Source organism: Lissotriton vulgaris, chromosome 3_1 (genome assembly GCF_964263255.1).
Source record: "Lissotriton vulgaris chromosome 3_1, aLisVul1.2, whole genome shotgun sequence".
Taxonomy (NCBI): Eukaryota; Metazoa; Chordata; class Amphibia; order Caudata; family Salamandridae; genus Lissotriton; species Lissotriton vulgaris.
In genome coordinates, this window is record NC_141689.1 from 1,838,695,675 (window position 1) to 1,838,716,067 (window position 20,393).

The 20,393-nt window shown below is 49.7% G+C and overlaps 1 protein-coding gene across 1 annotated transcript in view; it reads right to left on the bottom strand.

Moving 5' to 3' along the window:
* Positions 1 to 20,393, bottom strand: part of LRBA (LPS responsive beige-like anchor protein) — a 2,444,222-nt gene that overhangs the window by 1,636,408 nt on the left and 787,421 nt on the right. The window contains exon 34 of the mRNA XM_086962285.1: positions 19,619 to 19,680. Coding sequence (XP_086818411.1) covers positions 19,619 to 19,680 — 62 coding nt within the window. The remainder of the gene's footprint in view (positions 1 to 19,618; positions 19,681 to 20,393) is intronic.

The following is a 20,393-nucleotide window of genomic DNA, read 5'->3' on the forward strand; positions in this document are numbered from 1 at the left end:
CAGCATCTGTCGCTAAGGAGCCTGTTCATTTCGTGTAGTCTTTCTGGGGTGTGATACCAGTAGGTGGAGATTTTAGTGAAGGTTTCTGTGAGGCCCACGTGATAGGCCGAGTGTCGTGCCCTGTATGAAATACGGTCCCACTCCTTAAGGCTAAGCGTTCTTCCCAGTTCTCTACTCCAGCGCTCCCTACCGGGAATGTAGAAGTGGGAAGACGGGAGCTGAAGCATTTTGTATAGGTCAGTAATAAGTTTGGAGTCCGAAGCGCGGGTGATTAGCCACCGTTCATACGGTAGGAGCTTCCTGTCCGCAAATTCTCTCGCGCTCGGCTGTAAGGCCCAGTGTCGTACCTGCCAATATCTCATGCGGTCTGATTCGGTCATCTGATAGGTATCTTTAAAGCTCTGGAAGGGGATAACTCCATCTGTCGTGTACATGTGGAAAAGTGCCCTACAGCCCCTGTCCCTCCAGTGTGAGAAGGCCCCTTGCTCCATCCCCGGTGTGAAGTCGGGATTGTCTACAATCGGTGTGAAAGGCGAGGGAAACGTGGTGAGGTCGAATGTGTGATTTGTGGCGTCCCACACTTTCAGCGGAACCCGCGTGATGTAAGAAGCATAGAGATTCGTGGGGCGGTGTGGTCGGCGAAGAAAGGGTATTTCTTGTAAAGGGCGCCCGGCTACTGCTTGATCCTGGAAGAGCCAGTGTTTATCGGACTCCCACCTGCTCGATTCCACCAGGTATCTCAATTGGGATGCCTGGAAGTATTTGCGAAGGTCGGGAACTCCCAGCCCTCCTGATTCTGGTGTCAATGTCGTGAGGGTGCGGCGCATTCGGGGTTTGCGGCCCTGCCACACAAAGCGGGACACGTCCGTTTGCATTTGTGGAATCCAGCCCTTGGGGGGTTGTAAGGGCAGCGCTCGGAATAAGTACAGAATTTGGGGTAATACTGTCATTTTGATCGCTGCTACCCTAACAAGCCAGGAAATCGTCCCTTTGTTCCATCTCCCGAGTTCGTCCCTCACCTTTTTGCCCACTGCCTCATAGTTAATAGAAACCATGGCCTGCAACGTCGGGGCTAACGTAATCCCTAGGTATTGCACCTGATCTTTCGACCATCGTAGGGGAAAGAGCCGTTGTAGGTCGGTCCTCGTTGTTGAAGCCAGGGAGAGGTCCAGAGCCGTGGATTTCTCCACATTCATCCGAAAGCCGGCCACACTCTCAAAAGCTTTGAGTTCCGCCATGCATGCGGGTAGGGCCTGCCTTGGATCTTCCAGCGCGAAAATGACATTGTCTGCGTAAAGGCTTATTACATGGGTGAAACCCCCCATTCGTACTCCAGTTACGGCTATGTTCTGCCGCACTCGTTGAGCAAAGGGCTCCATGTAGAGCGCGAAGAGGAGGGGGGAGAGGGGACATCCCTGTCTTGTTCCGCGTTCGATATCGAACCGTCGAGAGCCACAGCCATTCACTCGCACTGCGGCAGAGGGGGATTTATAGCACTTAAAGACCATGGTTCGGAACTTCTCCCCCATTCCCAGCTTCGCCATAACTCGTTCGAGGTAGGGCCAATGCACCCGGTCGAACGCCTTTTCTGCATCGACGAGAGCAGCATACGTTCCCCCGGAATACGTGAGGCTTTTTCCAAGACATGAACTATTCGCTTAGTGTTGTCCACAGTCTGCCTTCCAGGCACGAAGCCGGCTTGATCTGGTTCACTCAGGCCGGGGAGGTACTGCGCCAATCTCGCCGCTAGAATCCCTGTGTAGAGTTTCAGATCTAAATTTAGTAAGGAGATCGGTCTGTACGAGCCGCACTGCTTCCTATCTTTCCCTGGTTTGGGGATGACAGACACCGTCGCTTGTAGAAGATCCGGAGAGATAGTCCCAGGATCAGAGAAAGAGTTAAACAGCTTGGTCAAGATAGGGGCTAGCGTCCCGCTGAACGTTCTATAGAAGAGAGCTGTGTAACCGTCTGGGCCTCGGGCTTTTCCTAGTTTGAGCCTAGAAATCGCTCCTATCACCTCCTCAGTCTTAATCTCCCTCTCTAGGTAATCTGCCTGCTCTTGAGTCAGGGATGGTAGGGTCACTGAATCAAGGTAAACATCCGAGTCTTCCATGCTGGCGGCTTCCGCTCTATATAGATCAGCATAGAAGCGACGGAAGGTCTCCGCAATTTCGGCGTCACCAGTGATCTCTTGTCCCGCATTTCCTGTCAATTCCCTCACCTGGCGACTCTGATGAGCTACTCTCAGTTTGGCTGCCAGCAGGCGGCCACATCGATCCCCACCCGTGTAATATGCGTGTTTGAGGCGCAGTGCTGCATATTCCGCCCTATCAAGGTCTAGTGAGGACAAGAGTTTCCTAGTTGCCTTCAACTGCTTCCAAACTCTCGGAGCTCCAGTGCGACGTTGTACGTTCTCCAATTCCCTGACTTTCTGGGTGAGTTCGTCCCGTTTAAGTTTCCTATCTCGATTATCCGCGGCTGAGACCGCAATGAATTCTCCCCGTATCACTGCCTTAAGAGCCCCCCATTGAGTTGACAGGGAAGTATCAGCGTTAGAGTTGTGCAGCTGAAAGTCCTTGACCGAATCAGTAATGCTTTGCACCACTTCTTTCCTATGTAGAAGGGTGTCTCGAAGCCTCCAAACCCCCCTCCGGGCAGAGCTCGGCTGGAGATGGAAGGTCCCCGAGACCGGTGCATGGTCCGATAGAGAGATAACACCCATTTCCGAGGTGGTGGCAAGGCTACGAACAGGTCCAGAGACCAGTAGATAATCAAGTCTGGCGCAAGTCTTGTGTGCGTGCGAGTAGTAGGAAAAGTCTGTATCAGTCGGGTGGAGTTCGCGCCAGAGATCGTGCAGGTCGGATTCAACTAACTGCGCCTTAACTGCTTGTGAGAGTTCCCCAGTTTGCGGATATCGCTGCGCCGATCTATCTTTTGAGGAGTTAAAGACCAAATTAATGTCACCCCCTAGTATTATGTGTTTGTCCGGCGAAGCCGTGACATCCTCCAGTGCTGCGCGCAGAAATCTATCTTGCTGTTCGTTCGGGCCGTAAACTGCGCCTACTGTAAACACCAGGGCTCCCATTTTAAGTCTGTAGGCGAGAAGTCTACCTTTTTGTTCTACAAATTTGTGCAACACCTCACCCTTAAATGATTGGGACAAAAGAATAGCCACCCCCGCCGTTTTGGTCGTATTGGAGGAAAAGAACTGTGTAGGGAAATGGTGGGACCTCATTCTGTGACAATCACTAGCTAACAAGTGGGTCTCCTGGAGCAGACAGATGTCTGCCCAAGAGTTTTCCAATAAGGATAGGATAGCCCTTCTCTTCGTGGGATTGTTCAGCCCCTTAACATTCAGGGTCACTATCTTCCATTCTGCCATGGGTGGTTCGGACTACTCTGTCTGTGTGTGCGAACCAGAGTGCATGATAACAGGATGACTGCCAAGCAAATTCGTGTGTCTAAACTAATATTCACAGATATCGTAGAAGCACTGGACGAGGCAACTTCCAACTCTCCCCCCCCATCTTTCCCCATTCCCAACTCCGGACAAACCTTCCCTCCCATGACTCTCAACTCACACCACAACGTCCCCAACCTCCCCCTCTCTGCCCTCAGCGTCGACCCTCGGGTCATGCTTCCCCCCCACCTACCAGAGTACCCAAAACTTCCTGAAATAGTCCCGGACAAGCCCGAACGGACCAGTCCGTGGAATGTTACCTTAGTGGACGTCCAGCCACACGTAGTCAAACCTTCGCTCCCCCCCACCGTCCTTCCAAGCCAGCAGTGGAAATACTGCTATGAACTCCCCCCGGAGCACGGTTAAGCGGTCAGTGCCACCACCTCTGGACCTTCAAGCACCGTGGACGCTGTCCGGACAGCGGCCTCTTGTTCCGCTCTGATTGCTGGAGACCCCGGCCTCCGTGACACTTCCGCCGTCCTTCTCCTTCTTGTAGCTCGATGCCAACCGCCGTCAGTTGTGCGCCGCCGTCTAGGTGTTTGGGAGTCCTCCTCCTCTGTGGTGATGCCCAAGATTTCGCAGGCGTCCTGGAGGTTTCGTAGATGGTGTGTCTCACCCTGCCATTTAAAGATAATACGAAAGGGGTGTCCCCACGAATAGGGTGTTTCATGCTGTTTGAGGAAGTCCGTCACAATCTTGAACGATTTGCGCTTCTGAAGCGTGATCGTGGACAGGTCTTGGTATAGAGCCACTGGGTGATCCCGGAAAGTGAGAGAGCGTACTTTTCGGGCCTCCGCCATGATCTTTTCTTTCAGTGGGAAGTCCGGGAGGAACGCCAGGATGTCTGGAGGGGGGCCATTAGTCCTTCTGGTGGGACCCACCCTGTGCGCTCTGTCGATTCTAATGGGGAAGTCATCCCCTTCTCCCAGGACCATGCGGAAGAGTTCTTGCAAGTATTGAACAATGTCCGGGTTCTCCTCTGAGGATGGCACACCCCGGACCCTAATGTTGTTCCTATTCTCTAAATCTTCGTTGTGCAATTGGAGGTCCAGGTGTTGTTCCCGGAGGGTCAGTACTTCCTGCTGTAGAAGAGTGATCTCTTCATCTTGTCTGTGCGCGGAGGTCTCCACAGTGTCCACTCTCTCCCCTAGGCCTTCTACTTCCCTACGGACTTCACGCATCTCACCCGCTACTTCTTGTTTCAGGGCTTGGAAGTCTTCCCTCAGCGTGCCAAAGAGAGATTCCAAAAAGGATCTGGTAACCGGAGGCTCCGCCGCTGCACTAGACTGCGAGCTCCCAGCCGCTCCAGGCGAAGAAGAGGCCCTGTCCCCTTTGGTCTGCTGTCTGTTGAGCATCTCCGGGAGCGTGCGGTCGGTACGATCGTTGCGTTTTCCCCCTCTTTGACCCGCCATGATTCAGGCTTCCCCACCAGTCCGCTCCTTTCCGCACGTTGAATTCGGGCCCCAAGGAGCCTGCTCCCAGTCTAGGGCGGACGTCGGCTCGCGTCCACTCGGAAGACACCACCGACCCAGGTCAGTAGCCCCACCTCAGGTTGGAGAGGGGGGAGTTGCCGTAGTTGTCCCCACGGAGTTCCAGTAGTAGCTTCTCTGGGGTGGACACTGGTGCAGGGGCCCCCCACATTAGTCGTGACGTCCAACCGACACCGTGGATTTCTGGGTGCTCTCTACTGGCCAGGCGTCCCGCAGTGGTCTGAGCTTTTCCCCTTCACTGTATCCCGGGTGCGCCTGTGCGTTCGTCTGGGTCAGGGGGCAGTCGCGGTACCCATCAACAAGGGTCGTCGCCCAGATCTCTGTCGAGTCTTCCCTCAGGCAGTTCTGGGTGCCCACGCGGTCTATGGCCCCCCCAGGGCTGCCCCTCCGCAGATAGCGTACCTCAGGGCGTGCAGCCTGAGCACCTTGGGCCTCGTGGGTGCTCCGTCGTGCGTGCAAGGTGGTGCCGGTGATTCAGGGGTGCCACTTGCCTGGGGGGTGTCCGTGTCCTGTAGGCGTCAGACCCCCTTTGCAAGGGAGCCACCCCGCTGAGCGCTGCGTCCGGTCTCCCACGTAGCCCGGCTAGGCCTCCAAGCCGGGCGTTTGCGTAACTCCTCCCCCGGTCCAGCCAGTACCTCGGGGTGCGGAGATCTCCAGGTCCCGGCCGGGGAGGCGGCCGCTCCAGGCGCTCTACTTGCTTCGCTGTCTGGGGCGCTCGCCGGGCAGCGGGGATCGTCTGTCTCGGGCAGCGCACTCACTGTGTAGTCCGTGGACTTCCAGCGGGTTCGGGCGGGGGTCCTCCGTCTCGGCTCGCCGCCATCTTGGAGCGCCGGGGGCAGCAGGCTCGCCCCGGACACCACACCGCTCCACTCCACTCCTCTACGCTCAGCTGTGCTGTCCGCCGGTGCCAGAGAGCCCCACTCACTTCGGCGTGTCCACACCTTGCCTCCCAGCCGTCCGGCGCCACGCTATCCTGTCTGGGCTGGGGTACTGCGTCAGCCTCGGCTCGCGCTGGTCCAGAGCTCGGCACCTGGAACACGGTGAGTTTTGCACTCTGTTGGGCGCCGATTGAGACGATCAAGCCGTCACCGGTTCCCCAAGTAATTGAGCCAGTCAGTGTGGCTCCGGGGGGAAAATTCAGCTGAATTCAGGGCTTGGGGCCTCCGATGGGGTCGGGAGCTCTAGCAGACACGTCCTTCTACCCCGCCATCTTGGCCACGCCCTCCTATATATATACATTTTTAGATCTGTATAAAATTATCGTACATTTACTGAGCGCTCTCCCATTTTGTTTGCATAGTGTTCTGCTACGTTCTTGTTTTGTACGTGTGAATCAGAGTAAATGATGACCAACGTTATGCATCTAGTTATTTTATGAGCATAGAGCAGCACTTCGAGGGCACATTTTAATTGTGATCAAGATGGGGCTGTGCCACCCCATTAAAGAGACATTTATATCTACATTTTATTGTAGTCATTTTTAAAATAGTTAACCAATTATATAATTTATAGCTAAAGGTTGCCAGATGTATTTGAAAAATATGTAAAGATACTCAATTTTGCTTTGCCTACAATATAAAAACGGGACTAATGTCCACACACATTAATAAAAAAAACTAATGAAGGAGAAAACAGTGTCATTAGAAACATAAAATACTGGGACTATCATACAAATAGAAAAATGAATTGTAGTACTTGCATCTATGCCCATATATACAAAAAGTGCAATATCCAAATAGATGAGCCACAAAAATAGAACCAATAGCCCACCACTCCCAGCACAGTCAATATGTTAAGCTGGCAAAATCTAGTCTAGAACCAACATATACAGCCCTCTGATGGAAAAGCTAAATATGAGACCAGCTCCAGCAGACATAATAAATAACAAGGGCCTCCAACCATACAAACTTGACATTCACCAAAATAAGTTATATAGATAAAAACACAATCCACACAGCAGATCAAACTGTGACACCCTCATTCTTGGCCTTTACAGCTAAGGAGGCACAGAAAGTAAGAGAACAGTATAACAAAACAGAGTCAAAAAGACAACACACGTGCCACTAACGACAGAGGTCCGTATCAAAAATCATTTCGAAAAGACACTGCAATGAAAGTTATCATTTTAAATAAGTAGGTTACCTCAAAACACTGTCAAAACAGAAGGATCATAATGCTGTATGAATAAATAAACAATTCTAAAAAGCTTTATTTTGGGAAAAACAGTGTTATTTTGTGGTTACTTATTGCATCAAAGCTTTAGATAGATGAGAAATGGAGATCAATCAACCAATGGCAAGACTCATGTGATACTAATCTGAACCCTCCTCAGTTCCTAAATCTGAAGGGTGACAAATTAACAAAGTTTGAAATCGCATTTGTAGACGTTTATTTCATACGTATGCTATATAATTCATGTGATTAAAAACGCTTTTTTTGACCTGATCTTTTGATCTTTGGCACCCCACCCTCTCCATCTCCCCTTAAAAAATTAATTACAATTTCGTTGAGAACATCACTTCCCACCCTATCTTGAACCAAAAAATCAATCACGCTCAACCCCATCTCCTCCCAGTATCTGCAAAACGTCGGCTTGAAATTCAGTCTCATATCTCTCACACTTTCACGCTACTGACGCAGTACACTTCCTAATAAAATAAATCACTGTTCTGATTGCCACGATGACCTCTTTGAATTAGGTAAATTCAAAGTGAAAAATGTAATTATCCTACCAGGCCACTGTACACGTCGTAGGAGAACGTTGGTGTTATATCTCACTTAATTTTGCATTCGCAGACAAATGTGTTTTTCTGCCCTATCATGATTTTTAGTATTCTTTCCAACACGGATGAATTTTAACACCAATTGTACTCCTAAAAATCTTAGTGGTCTGTTTGTGCTACAAGCGGCACCAGGTGATCCATAAACCTTTCTTTTGATTACTTTGCCATTAAAGAGCACAGTGACATGTATGACAAATAGGTGCATTAGAGCATGTCATTTAATCCCCAGCCCCCACACAAGGTTGGGAGGCAGTGACAGTAATGTACAGAGGACCGAACAGAGGTACACCGTCTGGAGGACCTAGAAAAATACAACATTGTTGAAATCATTTGCAAAAGCAAAAACAGCATGTAATTTATTTCTTTAAAAAACGAACATTGTTTGCTAGCTCCTGCTGCAAAGTATTGCCACTCACATTGTCTGTAATTTAAGTCTGCAAAATGTACAATAGCTTTTGTGATTTACAGCTATTCAAAAAGGTAGGGTCTCATGGGAAAAAACAGGACAAGCATTCTTTCAGGGGTGCGGACACCCCAATACACAATAACGGTTCGAAACACACAAGAACACACAGAGAAGCAGAGGACAACAACGGCAAAGACTGATAGGCATAGGAACATACAGACAGGCATGTACTTACACATTTACAGACAGCCTTTTGAGAGCACACACACACACAGGAGTATTATGGCCTTTCGATAAATGCATATCGGAAGAGTCTCTAAGACATTGGGAATCAGAGTGTCTTCAGATTGAATGCAACCAATAACTGTACCAGCTATTAATCAAACTGGACCATAGGACGAAGGAGGGCAGAGAGAATGTATTTTAGAAGAAAAAAGTGGAAGGGGAAGCCTATTAAAGTGGGGATGGGGGTATTAATCTGTAGCTCAGGAAGCCCAATGTGTTACTTTAGAGAGGTCCTGGTGTATTCGCTTTCATTCTGTGGAGGAAAGACTTTCCCAAGTTGGGCAGTGGCGGTTGCAGTCTGTGTGTTGGGAGTTGGGTACCAGCAACTCCATTTAGCAGCCATAGTATTTCAAGAAGAAATGGTCTGTCCATGCCTGGGCATTGGACTTGCAAAGTTCTATCACTTAGCATTAAACATGCTCAACATTGATCTGTACATACAGTGTTGGGTCATAGGCATTGATGCTGTGGTTACCAATATTTCTGAGGAGATGGAAGAGTATAGGTTGTGGGGTGAAGCAAAAGGGACTTTGCATGTCACTTCCACCCTACTGGAACTGCAGTAACAATTAGCGAAAAAGGAAGGGACTAAAAGAAGCCAACATAATAGATCTAATAAAAAGCAGAAGGAGTGCGATTTAGTGAATGGAAGGCTCTGATTAGTTTGAACAGTAGCATGGGGGTAGGAATCTCCAACTTTGAGTTTGAGATTCCAGATTAAGACACACTGTGTACTTCATGTCTGGAGCAGAGGCTGAGTGTAGGAATCTCCAACTTTGAGTTTGAGATTCCAGATTAAGACACACTTCATGTCTGGAGCAGAGGCTGTAAATCAAACATTTTGGACGCTGAGTTGACTTTCTTTTTGCATTTATATTTTTTTAACTATCAGTTTGCTGCAACAACAAAAGCATATTATAGTTTTCTGTATAATTCTCATATATACCTTTGTTTCTCGTATTTAATTCTAACAGTTCCCTTTTACTGTTCCTCGTATTTAATTCTAATATTTTCACTTTAGCAGCAACACAATATAACTACTCCTCACAAAAAAATTAAACTAATTCCATCTTAAATTTCTCAGATTCTCACAATTCCTTACTTATTGTAAACCAGTTTTCTCAGCATTGTGTAGATTTATATATTATGATGTTCTTCATCAATATTATCCTAGGTATCATTCTCGACCCTTACCCTCTGTGTATCTTTTTATATTGGCTAATAAAACATTTTTTGCCTTTGTAGATTTATTCAGACTCTCTTGTCTCTTTGTGAGGAGCGGTCTGCCTCTCTCCATGTTAGTGAGTTCATTATTCCTCTCCAAATCTCTAAATACTCATACATGTCCGGATTTTTTCAGTCAAACCTCACTCAAGGAGGTTTCTGTTCCAGTTTTCTATTTTAGGCCCACATGCATCCAGTGTATTGCCAACCTTCTCTTAGCTAGCACCAATGTAAGAGCGCAAATTAATACAGAGTTTTCCAATGTTTCTGCCATGGTATTACATTCAGTAAGCAACATTCTACTGGCCCATCAGTGTTTATGAATAACTTAATTAACAGTTGATGTTATTCGCTTCTAGTAATCAGTCAGAGCGGAACAGGACCGGGTCATATGAAAAAATGAGGCCTTCCGAGTCCTACGTTTTGGGTATTCAGACATCCTATCAGGAAAATACTACGTAGACTGAGTGGCGTCATATATGCTCTTTGTAAAAATTACAATTGGTCTATTTGAACCAGACATTACTTAATGCACAAGTTACTACTTGTGTAACAATATATCTGTAAGAGACATTAGTTAGTGATAGATTCCTTACCTTAGAATATCCCCAGGCGTCAGACTGGATCCGGAAATTTTTGCGTAGCAATATCCCTGCACGCCGGCAGGAGCCGTCGGTGGCTCCGCGTCCGTCGTCTGCGTCGTTAGAGCCGGAATGTCGTCGGAGTACTTAGACGCCGCCCATGCGCGCTGACGTCCGTTCTGATAAACAGCTTTTCCGCGCCAGATACGCAGAGCCATGATAGAACCAACACTGGTGCCATGAAACTAGGGCCCTAAAAGGGGATGACCTTAACCCTAGATATCGGTTCGCAGAACGGGGAGGATGGGTGGGTGGGTAAGGAATCTATCACTAACTAATGTCTCTTACAGATATATCGTTACACAAGTAGTAACTTGTGCATCTGAAACAGACACGTTAGTGATAGATTCCGTACCTTAGAATAAATACCCCAGCAATACCAACCCCGGTGGTGGGTCTGCGAACCAATAATCACACCAGAAAGTCCTGGAGGACAGAACGGCCAAAGAAGCCATCCCTCCGGACTTGGCTGTCCAGGCAATAATGTCTTGCAAACGTGTGCAGCGAGGCCCACGTAGCTGCCTGGCAAATATCCTGTAAGGGTACTCCTCGCCCCAGGGGAGTTGTAGTCGTCATGGCCCGAGTAGAATGAGCCCGTAAACCCACAGGGGGTTCCTTCTTCGCCAAGGAGTAACACGCCTGCATACACAAGATGCTCCACCGAAGGATGGTCCGCTTGTGCACCGCCTTTCCCTTCTTAGCGCCCACGTAACCAACAAAGAGTTGGTCATCCACCCGGAACTGGCGTGTGCGATCCAGATAGTAAGAGCGGTACAAAAGGGGGTGGTGATGGACGGAGCATCTGAATCAATCAAACACTCACACCCAGTCAAAAGATCTGGGTTTAATCCATCACCGTTCTTCAGCCCACTCTGCCACCCCAGTTCAGACATGGCTATATGCAAATCAGTCTGACCCTGTGCCTCATGGGAACAGTCCAGCCCGAGCTGCCAAGCCATGTCTTCCCTGGACCGGAAACAAGCTTCCTTGCTCACTTTGCCACTGGATTCAAGCAAGCCAGGCTGAAGACGGCTAGAATGCCAGAAACCAGTCCTCGGAAGCTTGTTTCCGGTCTAGGGAAGACATGGTTTGGCAGTTCGGGCTGGACTGTTCCCATAAGGCACAGGGTCAGACTGATTTGCATATAGCCATGTCTGAACTGGGGTGGCAGAGTGGGCCAAACAACGGTGATGGATTAAACCAGGATCTTTTGACTGGGTGTGAGTGTTTGATTGATTCAGATGCTCCGTCCATCACCACCCCCTTTTGTACCGCTTTTGGCCGCCATAAGTGTGGCAGGGTATGCTCAGACGTGAGTCCCTTGCTCTCTTTGCCACTGGATTCAAGCAAGCCGGGCTGAAGACGGCTGGAATGCCAGAAACCGGTCCTCGGAAACTTGTTTCCGGTCCAGGGAAGACATGGTTTGGCAGTTCGGGCTGGACTGTTCCCATGAGGCACAGGGTCAGACTGATTTGCATATAGCCATGTCTGAACAGGGGTAGCAGAGTGGGCCAAAGAACGGTGATGGATTAAACCCAGATCTTTTGGCTGGGTGTGAGTGTTTGATTGATTCAAATGCTCCGTCCATCACCACCTCCTTTTGTACCCAGATAGTAAGAGAGCGCACGTTTTGGGTCCAGACGGTGGAGCCTCTCTTCCTCTTTCCAGGGATGCGGAGGCGAAAAGAAGGTGGGCAAGGTAATGGACTGCCCAATGTGGAAGGCCGTGACAACCTTGGGTAGGAACGAAGGTCTCGTCCGCAACACAACCTTGTCCGGATGAACAGAGAGGAAAGGAGGTGTAGAAGAAAGAGCCTGGAGATCACTCACTCTCCTGGCAGAGGTGATGGCAACCAGGAAAGCAATCTTCAAGGTAAGAAGACGGAGATGACAGTTATGGAGCGGCTCAAAGGAAGCACACATTAGATAAGTAAGTACAAGATTCAAGTCCCACTGAGGCATCACGAAGGGAACAGGAGGGAACATATGAGTGATGCCCTTTAAGAATCTGTTGACAATGGGGGACTTGAACAAAGAAGGCTAATCAGGTAGCCTTAAGAAGGCGGAAAGGGCAGAAAGGTAGCCCTTGAGAGTGCCCAGAGCAGAGCCCTGCTGGGCAAGAGAAAGAAGGAAGAGATGAACCTCAGAGAAAGGGGCAGAGAGAGGATCCACAGCCTTTGCTGTGCACCATGCCACAAATCTGTTCCACCTGCAGGCGTATACCGACTTTGTGGAGGGACACCTAGCTGCCAGAATGACATTACAGACTTCGGGAGGCAAGTCAAATGGCCTCAACTGTCGCCGCTCAATCTCCAAGCTTGTAGGTGGAGACTGGACAGGTTCTGGTGGAGGACCGTCCCCTGCTGCTGCGACAGAAGCTCCTCCTGCAGGGGCAGACGAATCGGGGGATCGACTGACATGCTGAGTAGCTCGGGATACCAGTATCTTCGTGCCCATTCCGGAGCCACAAGGATAACCTGGGCCCGGTCGCGCCTGATCTTCTTCAGCACTCTGGGCAGAAGTGGTATAGGCGGAAAGGCGTACAATAGACCGCAACTCCACTCGCGACGAAAAGCGTCCCCGAGCGAGTGCCGGCTTGGAAACTCCAATGCGCAGAACTGAGGACATTGCGCGTTCTCTTCTGTGGCGCATAGATCTAACCAAGGCTATCCCCATTGCTGAAAGAGGCCTTACAACGCGTCTGAGTTCAGACGCCATTCGAGATCCATCATGCACCGTCGGCTGAGTTTGTCCGCCCTGGCGTTCAGGGAACCTGCCAGGTGTTGAACCACCAGGGTCACGCCCTGATTTTCCAGCCACTGCCAGAGGCGCAGAGCCTCCCGGCATAGGGTTCACGACCCCACCCCGCCCAGTTTGTTGCAGTACCACATGGCGGTGGTGTTGTCCGTGAACACCTGCACTACACTCCCCCGGACAGATGGGAGGAATGCCTTCAATGCAAGACGAATCGCCCGCAGCTCCAAAAGGTTGATATGGAGCCAGGACTCCGGCGGAGACCAGAGGCCTCTGATCTCCGCCTCTCCCATATGGCCTCCCCAGCCCTGGAGGGACGCGTCCATCACAACTACGTGCTCCGGGTGGGGTAGGGAGAGGAATCTGCCACTGACCCATTCGCGGTCCGTGAGCCACCACTGCAGCTGTTTTGCAGTGCCCTCCGAGATCAGGACATGGTCGGAAAAGTTGCCCTGATGCTGGGCCCACTGAAACTTCAGGTCCCACTGCAGAGCCCGCATCCGCCACCGGGCGTGATGCACCAGAAGGATGCAGGAGGCCATCAGCCCCAGAAGCCGCAGCGTCAACCTGACCTAGAAAAGGGGTAAAGGCTGAAAGATCGGAATCAGAGCCTGAATATCCCAAACCCGCTGTTCGGGTGGATAAACCCGAAACTCGCCGAGTCCAGAACCGCTCCGATGAAGAGGAGCTTCTAAGAGGGACAAAGGTGTGACTTCGGCACATTGATGGAGAACCCCAGCAGATGCAGGAGATCGGCCGTAGTCTGGAGGTGGCCGACGACTGTCTGTGGCGAGCCTGCCTTCAACAACCAGTCGTCGAGGTAGGGGAAAACTGACCCCTAACCTGCGCAGATGAGCTGCGACCACCGCCATCACCTTCGTGAACACCCGTGGGGCGCTGGTAAGGCCGAAGGGGAGCACAGTAAACCGAAAGTGCTCGTAGCCTACCGTGAACCGCAGCTAACGCCGGTGGGCCGGCAGGACGGGGATGTGAAAATAAGCGTTCTTCAAGTCCAACGCTACCAGCCAGTCTCCAGGGTCCAGGGCAGCTAAGACCTGAGCCAAAGTCAGCATATTGAACTTACCCTTCCGGAGGAAGCCGTTGACGTTCCGTAGGTCCAAGATAGGGCGTAGGCCACCTTTGCCCTTCTTGGGTACCAGAAAGTAGTGGGAGTAACAACCACACCCTACTTCTGGCCCAGGCCGCGCTCGATGGCCCCCTTGGCCAAGAGGGCCGTGACTTCCTCATGCAGAAGTTGCAAGTGATCCCCCGACATGCGGTGGAATTGCGGTGGCATGGCTGGAGGGGGTCGCCTCGAAGGGAAGGGAGTAGCCCCTCCGGACGATCTGCAGCACCCACCTGTCCGATGTGACAGTGCACCAGTGGGAAAGGTGATGGCGAACCCTGCCCCCCACTGGTGTCACATAGGCCTGAAAACTCAGAAGGTTTTGAGGCAGGTGCTGCGGAGGGAGGTGTGGACTGGCCTCGCCGTTGTCCCCGACCACCGCCACTGCAGTTTCCACAGCCGCCACCGCGCTGTTGAACATTCTGCAGTGCGTGACTGGCAGCACGTGTGGGGGCGTCCCTTCCGTGGCCACGAAAGGAGCGAAAGGCACCCGATTGCTGGCGTGTGGCCGAGAGGCCCAAGGACTTGGCCGTAGCCCTGGAGTCCTTAAAACGCTCAAGCGCATGGTCTGCCTTGTCGCCAAAGAGGCGACGGCCATCGAACTGCATGTCCAGAAGTGTGGCCTGAACATCGGCCGAAAAGTTGGCGGACATCAACCAGGCGTGGCGTCGAACCGCCACTGTCGTTGCCATCGCCCTGCCAGTGAGTCCGTGGTATCTAGCCCACACCGGATGGAATATCGCGCTGCATCTCTGCCCTCCACAGGGGCTTGGGTGAGTTTAGCCCGGACCTCCTCCGGACATTGTGGCAGCACGCCCGCGACCGTGTCCCACAGGGTGTGGGTGTAGCGGCCCAAGAGACACACGATATTGACAGACCGCAGCCCCAAACTCAGGGACGAGAACACTTTCTTCCCGAATTGTTCATATCTCTTGGATTCCTATCGGGCGGAGCCGTCGGGAATGCGGTCTGGGAAGTAGAGGCCTGGATAACCAGGCTCTCGGGGGTAGGATGGGTGGACAAAAAGCAAAGGTCACCCAGGGCGGGCGGTATCGTCTGGCCACGTTCCTATCCACAGGCGGACCTATGGCGGGCTTGGACCAAGTGCCCACAAGAACGTCACACAAGGCCTCATTGAACGGCAGTAGAGGCTCACTGGAGCTTGCCTTCGGTTTGAGTACCTCAGTGAGGAGGTTAGTCCTCACGGCTGCGACGGGGAGCTCAAGGTTTAAGGCCTTGGCCGCCCTCGTCAACACTACACTATAAGCAGCCCCCTCCTCCGTAGCCATAGTGGGAGGGGAGACAAATCCAGTGTCTGACGAAGTGTCAATATCACTGGCCTCCCAAGCTCATATGTCCAGTCCTCTTGAGACTGGCACTCCAGTGCCAGAGGGTCCTCAGACCCCTCCCAGTCACCCTAGTCACCTGTCTCCTGTAAAACAGGTGCAACAGACGGGGCCTCCTCATGGAAATAAAAATCTCCAAAGGCCGTCGGAAGCGGCGCCCAGCAGCGCCGTTCAGGCACCAGGGTCGGACCGAAGGGGCACCGGGGGCGACACCCGCAGGGCTGGCGCCGGTGAGGTCGTGAGGTCGACCGGTGATGATCCGGATCCGGAAGCGGATCCGGTGAGGTCCTACGGTGCCGGGACCGAAGTCGCCGGCGGCATCTGAGCCGAGGCACCCAACGGCGTCGGGCCGAAGCACCCGACACGCTAGGGCCTCCAGCCGGGACCGTCGGGCCCGGAGGCACCGCGGAACCCGGCTGAGGATGGAGGGACCTCATGGGCAGAAGGTACCGCTCGATCTCCTCCGGCGACGCACCGTGCCCAGGGACCCGAAGGTGTGGGGCAGGCGGCGACGCTTGCGACTCCATCGGAGCCGCGTGGGTGGGGTCACCCGAACCCCCGACAGCATTGTGCGAGCGTCGGGGTGGGTCGGAGGAACGATGACGTCTCTCCGACCTCTCATGCCTCTTACATGAGGACTTGGATCCTGACGACCGATGTCCACTCCCGGAGCTGCGATGACTCCGACCCAGCGACCGGTCCCTCGACCTCCCGTGGGACCGGGACCTGGAACGGCGCTGGGCCTACTGTCGGAGCTCGAGTGGCTTGCGGGACCGCTCCCGCCTAGCTTTAGACGTCGGGGCTCGGCAGTCGGAGCAGGTGCGGTCGTCGTGGTCGAGGCCTAAACACTTCAGGCACCGGCGATGGGAGTCGGTAACCGACATCAGTCGGTCACACTTCGAGCACCGTTAGAGTCGAAGACTCGAGTAGAGAAATTATCAAAAAGTTTAGTCAAAAAATGACTAGGGGTAGAGCTTCTCCAAATCTGCGCTAGCTGGCGCGGAAAAAAGAAGAACTGACGTCAGCGCGCATGGGCGTGGTCAAAGTACTCCGACGAGGTCATTCCGGCACTAACGACGTCGACGACGGACGCGGACGACGCCTGTCGGCGTGTAGGGGTATTGCTACGCAAAATTTTCCGGATCCAGTCTGACGCCTGGGGATATTCTAAGGTAAGGAATCTACCACTAACGTGTCTCTTTCAGATATCTCTTGAACAAGACATTACTTGATATCTCTTGCACAAGTGCATATGATTTATTTTTGTCACTGTCCTTTAGGCAGTGGCAAGTTTCTAGATGGAGAAACAAATAAGGTTTTGGATCCTACGTCTACCTAGCCCGGATCTCAACAATAGAGTCAACAGAAAAAAGTGGCTAGATAGGGAAAATTTGTGACATGAGTATTAGCGACGCAGTCAATGTGTACTACGTAGCCACGGTCAAAAGTACCAAAACAAATTTATTTTCTTTTTTGTTTTTTCAAAGTTTCAAAAAACACACAAGGGCAAACCAAGGACTGTCACGACAGTGATTACATGAATACCATATCTACACATATACAAAAGATACAAATATACAATATTTACAATAGGAATAAGACAAGGCTAATGAAAGCAAATAAGCAAAAAACTCAAACGAATGACACACAGATAGCAATGCATCAATACAATATTCACAGATTAATTGAATTAATAAACAGTGAAAAAGTTCGTGCAAAAAGCAAAGGACAACCAGTCCATGGGGATGTGAAACCATGGGACAGGCGGGAATAGATGGAAAGGGACGCCTGCCTGCCTGACAACACTGCGGTACAGAGTTTATATTGGGTTGCACAGCTAGGAACTCAGGTGTTAGACAATTTCTTTTCCTAGATGCACCCTTATGCGTGACCGCAGGGTGGTGGTGTCAGTTTCTAGATGGGCAGTCACTTTTAGCCATCATGTTCGAAATCGTGGTGAGTGACAGGAGTTAAGAAGTTGTTCTGTTGGAGGTTTTAGGATTCATGGTGGCTGCCCTTGAGGAGGAACATGACTAGGGCGTTCTGCCTCACTAGCCAAGTAACACAAACCAACTCTACCTGAGAAGCAGGCCTGAGAATTCAGAGGACCAAATTGTTAAGATCAAATTGTATTTAATTTAGAAACTCAATTCCTAGAGAGTGGTTGCAGAGCAAGACTCTTACTGTAAACACTCTTAAATGCTATCACGAAAAATTAGATCAAATGAAGACTCTGGATGTACCCTCTCTCTGCCTCTTCTCTTCATTAAGACTTTTCTTCCTACCTGTAATTAGTGCTCGTCAGTACATCCTTTCTTTCACAAGAGAAACAGTTCTAGAAGAGCTACCCCAACTACACCTTGAACAAAATTAACAATAGTTTGTTAAACTGCATGCCAAAATGGGAAGCTTTATCTAACATTACTCTATTGAGCTTAAGCTATTTATTTTCATCAGCTAAGTTTCAGCATAATCACAAATGCGACAGCAGGGTCCCTTCACAAGTCACACAAGTATAACTATACAAATAAATTCAGTACAGTGAAGACAAAACAACTGCATGGCTTAACAGCTCAAAAATAAAGTGGATAAAATGGTTTAAAAATGAACAACTTATCATGCATCTCTAGGACATCTGCGACCTTTGCTTCCTTGTAACTGGACTAACAACAAAAGTGACACATTCAAAATCAGACGAACTAAGGGGCGGTAAATGCATTCATCCAAATCATGCTCCTTGTCTGGAATAATAAGCCCACTACAAGCATAACTGCCCTTCACTAGTTCATTGTTGAATCCATTAGGTGTGATCTCCAGAAGTAATTGTACCTATTGCATTTTATTGACAAAGAGGATTATTGATTTTCACGCCATCTATGATTCTTTCATTTGTATTCATGAAATGTCCATCAGCCCAGTCTAAATAAATTTGGCAATACGGGCACTAAAACGAATAAATCGATGACCAGAAACATTAATTTTGCATTATCCGTATTCGTCAGGCGAGTAAACCGACGAGGTTTCCAATGAAGGTCAAAGGTTTCCCAATGGGTCAGAATCCTTGACCTCCAGACCAATATCTTCCCATTAAAAAAGGCTATTTTAAAGATTTAAATAGAGGAATTTATAGCCAAAGAGAAATTGTTTTTAGATACCACAAACAAGCTCAATGAAAACAGTCCTCTTTTTAATTACAACAGAGGCTAACAGATGAGTGTTTCTAATGCAAGTCCATTTTAGGCTCTCCTGAAAGGTCAATAACGTGAGAGATACACACGCATGTGGCTTCCAGTGACCTGGAAATGACTTTGCCTGAAGGAGTTTTAAAAAAATCTAACACTGCTTTAAGATTACGATTTCCATTTTGTGCTTATCGCTACTTTTCAAAATGCCACTTGGATCAAAACCACAGCTGACGTCACACTCAGTCAATGAAGACCAGAAACAAGGTGAATATGTTTCTACATAGTCTGTGCATCTCTAGCTTTTTACCCTGTTAATTGTTTTTCCATACTCCCTGCGTTTAAGTTTGTTGAAATGTAGGTTGTTAAACGAGTCCCCTACGATATATATCATTGCATATATATTAAAATACCACATATATATTAAAAACACCCCTGTAAAATGGACTGCAAGTTACTTAATTTTACACAATACTGTGATTCATGAGAAAGAACAATAAAACCATGAAATCTAAAAACAGCAGCGCATTTACAAAACTCTATCACTTCTTAGGGGAGCCCATTTCTTTGCATAGTGCACAAGTAGCTCATGCTTCCATAGCACAGACCTTTGCCTAGTGTTCTAACTGCTTTACCACTAACATATTGAGTAAATGAACAAAGCTTGGTGTTGTCTTGAGCTATTTAAAATTCACAGGGGGCGATAATAGGGATTCTTCACCATTTGCTTTAAGTCTGCAATTATTGGCCATGCTTTAAGAGGTTGTTATTGCAACATCTCCCCATAGAATTGCCTATCTCATCCACTAAACGCAGTTCTTCAAAATATCCTAAGTGATGGTGCTTTGTCATGAAAAGCAGCCGCACTGATGCATGGGAGGCAACCTTGTGTTTACTAAGTACACTGCCGGCGACAACTCACCTGAGAGCACAGAAGCATGACCAACTCCACCACAGAACTGCTGGATTTCATGCACACCAAACCTAGAAAACAGACGGATAAAACGGTCATATCTCGAAGACAGTCTGCTCAGCCTGTGGCACGTAGCAATACTTTTCACATGCAAACTAAAACGAGCTGGTGGCGGGATATCTGTCATTTAATTCATAAGGAGAGCAGAAAAGATACATTCCTGAAGGGTAAAAAAATGTACACTGCAATTAAAAGTATATAATGTCGAGAAGAGAGCTTTAAAGATCTGGAAAATGGCTGGGTAAGTGAGAAAGAACAACAGCACATGCGGTTTGTTCGTCCCTCAAGACTTCGCCATGAACTCATCCCTGTATCACACATTAGTCATGTCAACTGAAGACAAAAACAACTGCAACTTTAGATCTGTTTGCGTTTTATATTACTGGTGCAAATGTGCCGAGCATATGCTCTATTGATCCATAATATCTAGGTCTGACTGCTTCCGAGCGCATGGTCATTACATATGCAGAGGAGGGAAGTGGCTCCATGACCTTTGCTTTCTCCCTTGCTCTTTCTGCCTTCAGCCCTCCAGCTATCAATCAAGTTTCCATTTTGTTTGGTGGCAGCAGACATCCCAAACACTCTTATTAGTACTTTGACCCTTGGCCCGCAGTAAACCTTCGCAGAAGTGCAGGCGGTAGCACATTAGACCTTTGCAAGTGTTTATAAATGAATTTTGAGTATTCCTTTGTTGAACATTTAAAATGCATTCTCAAAACCACAC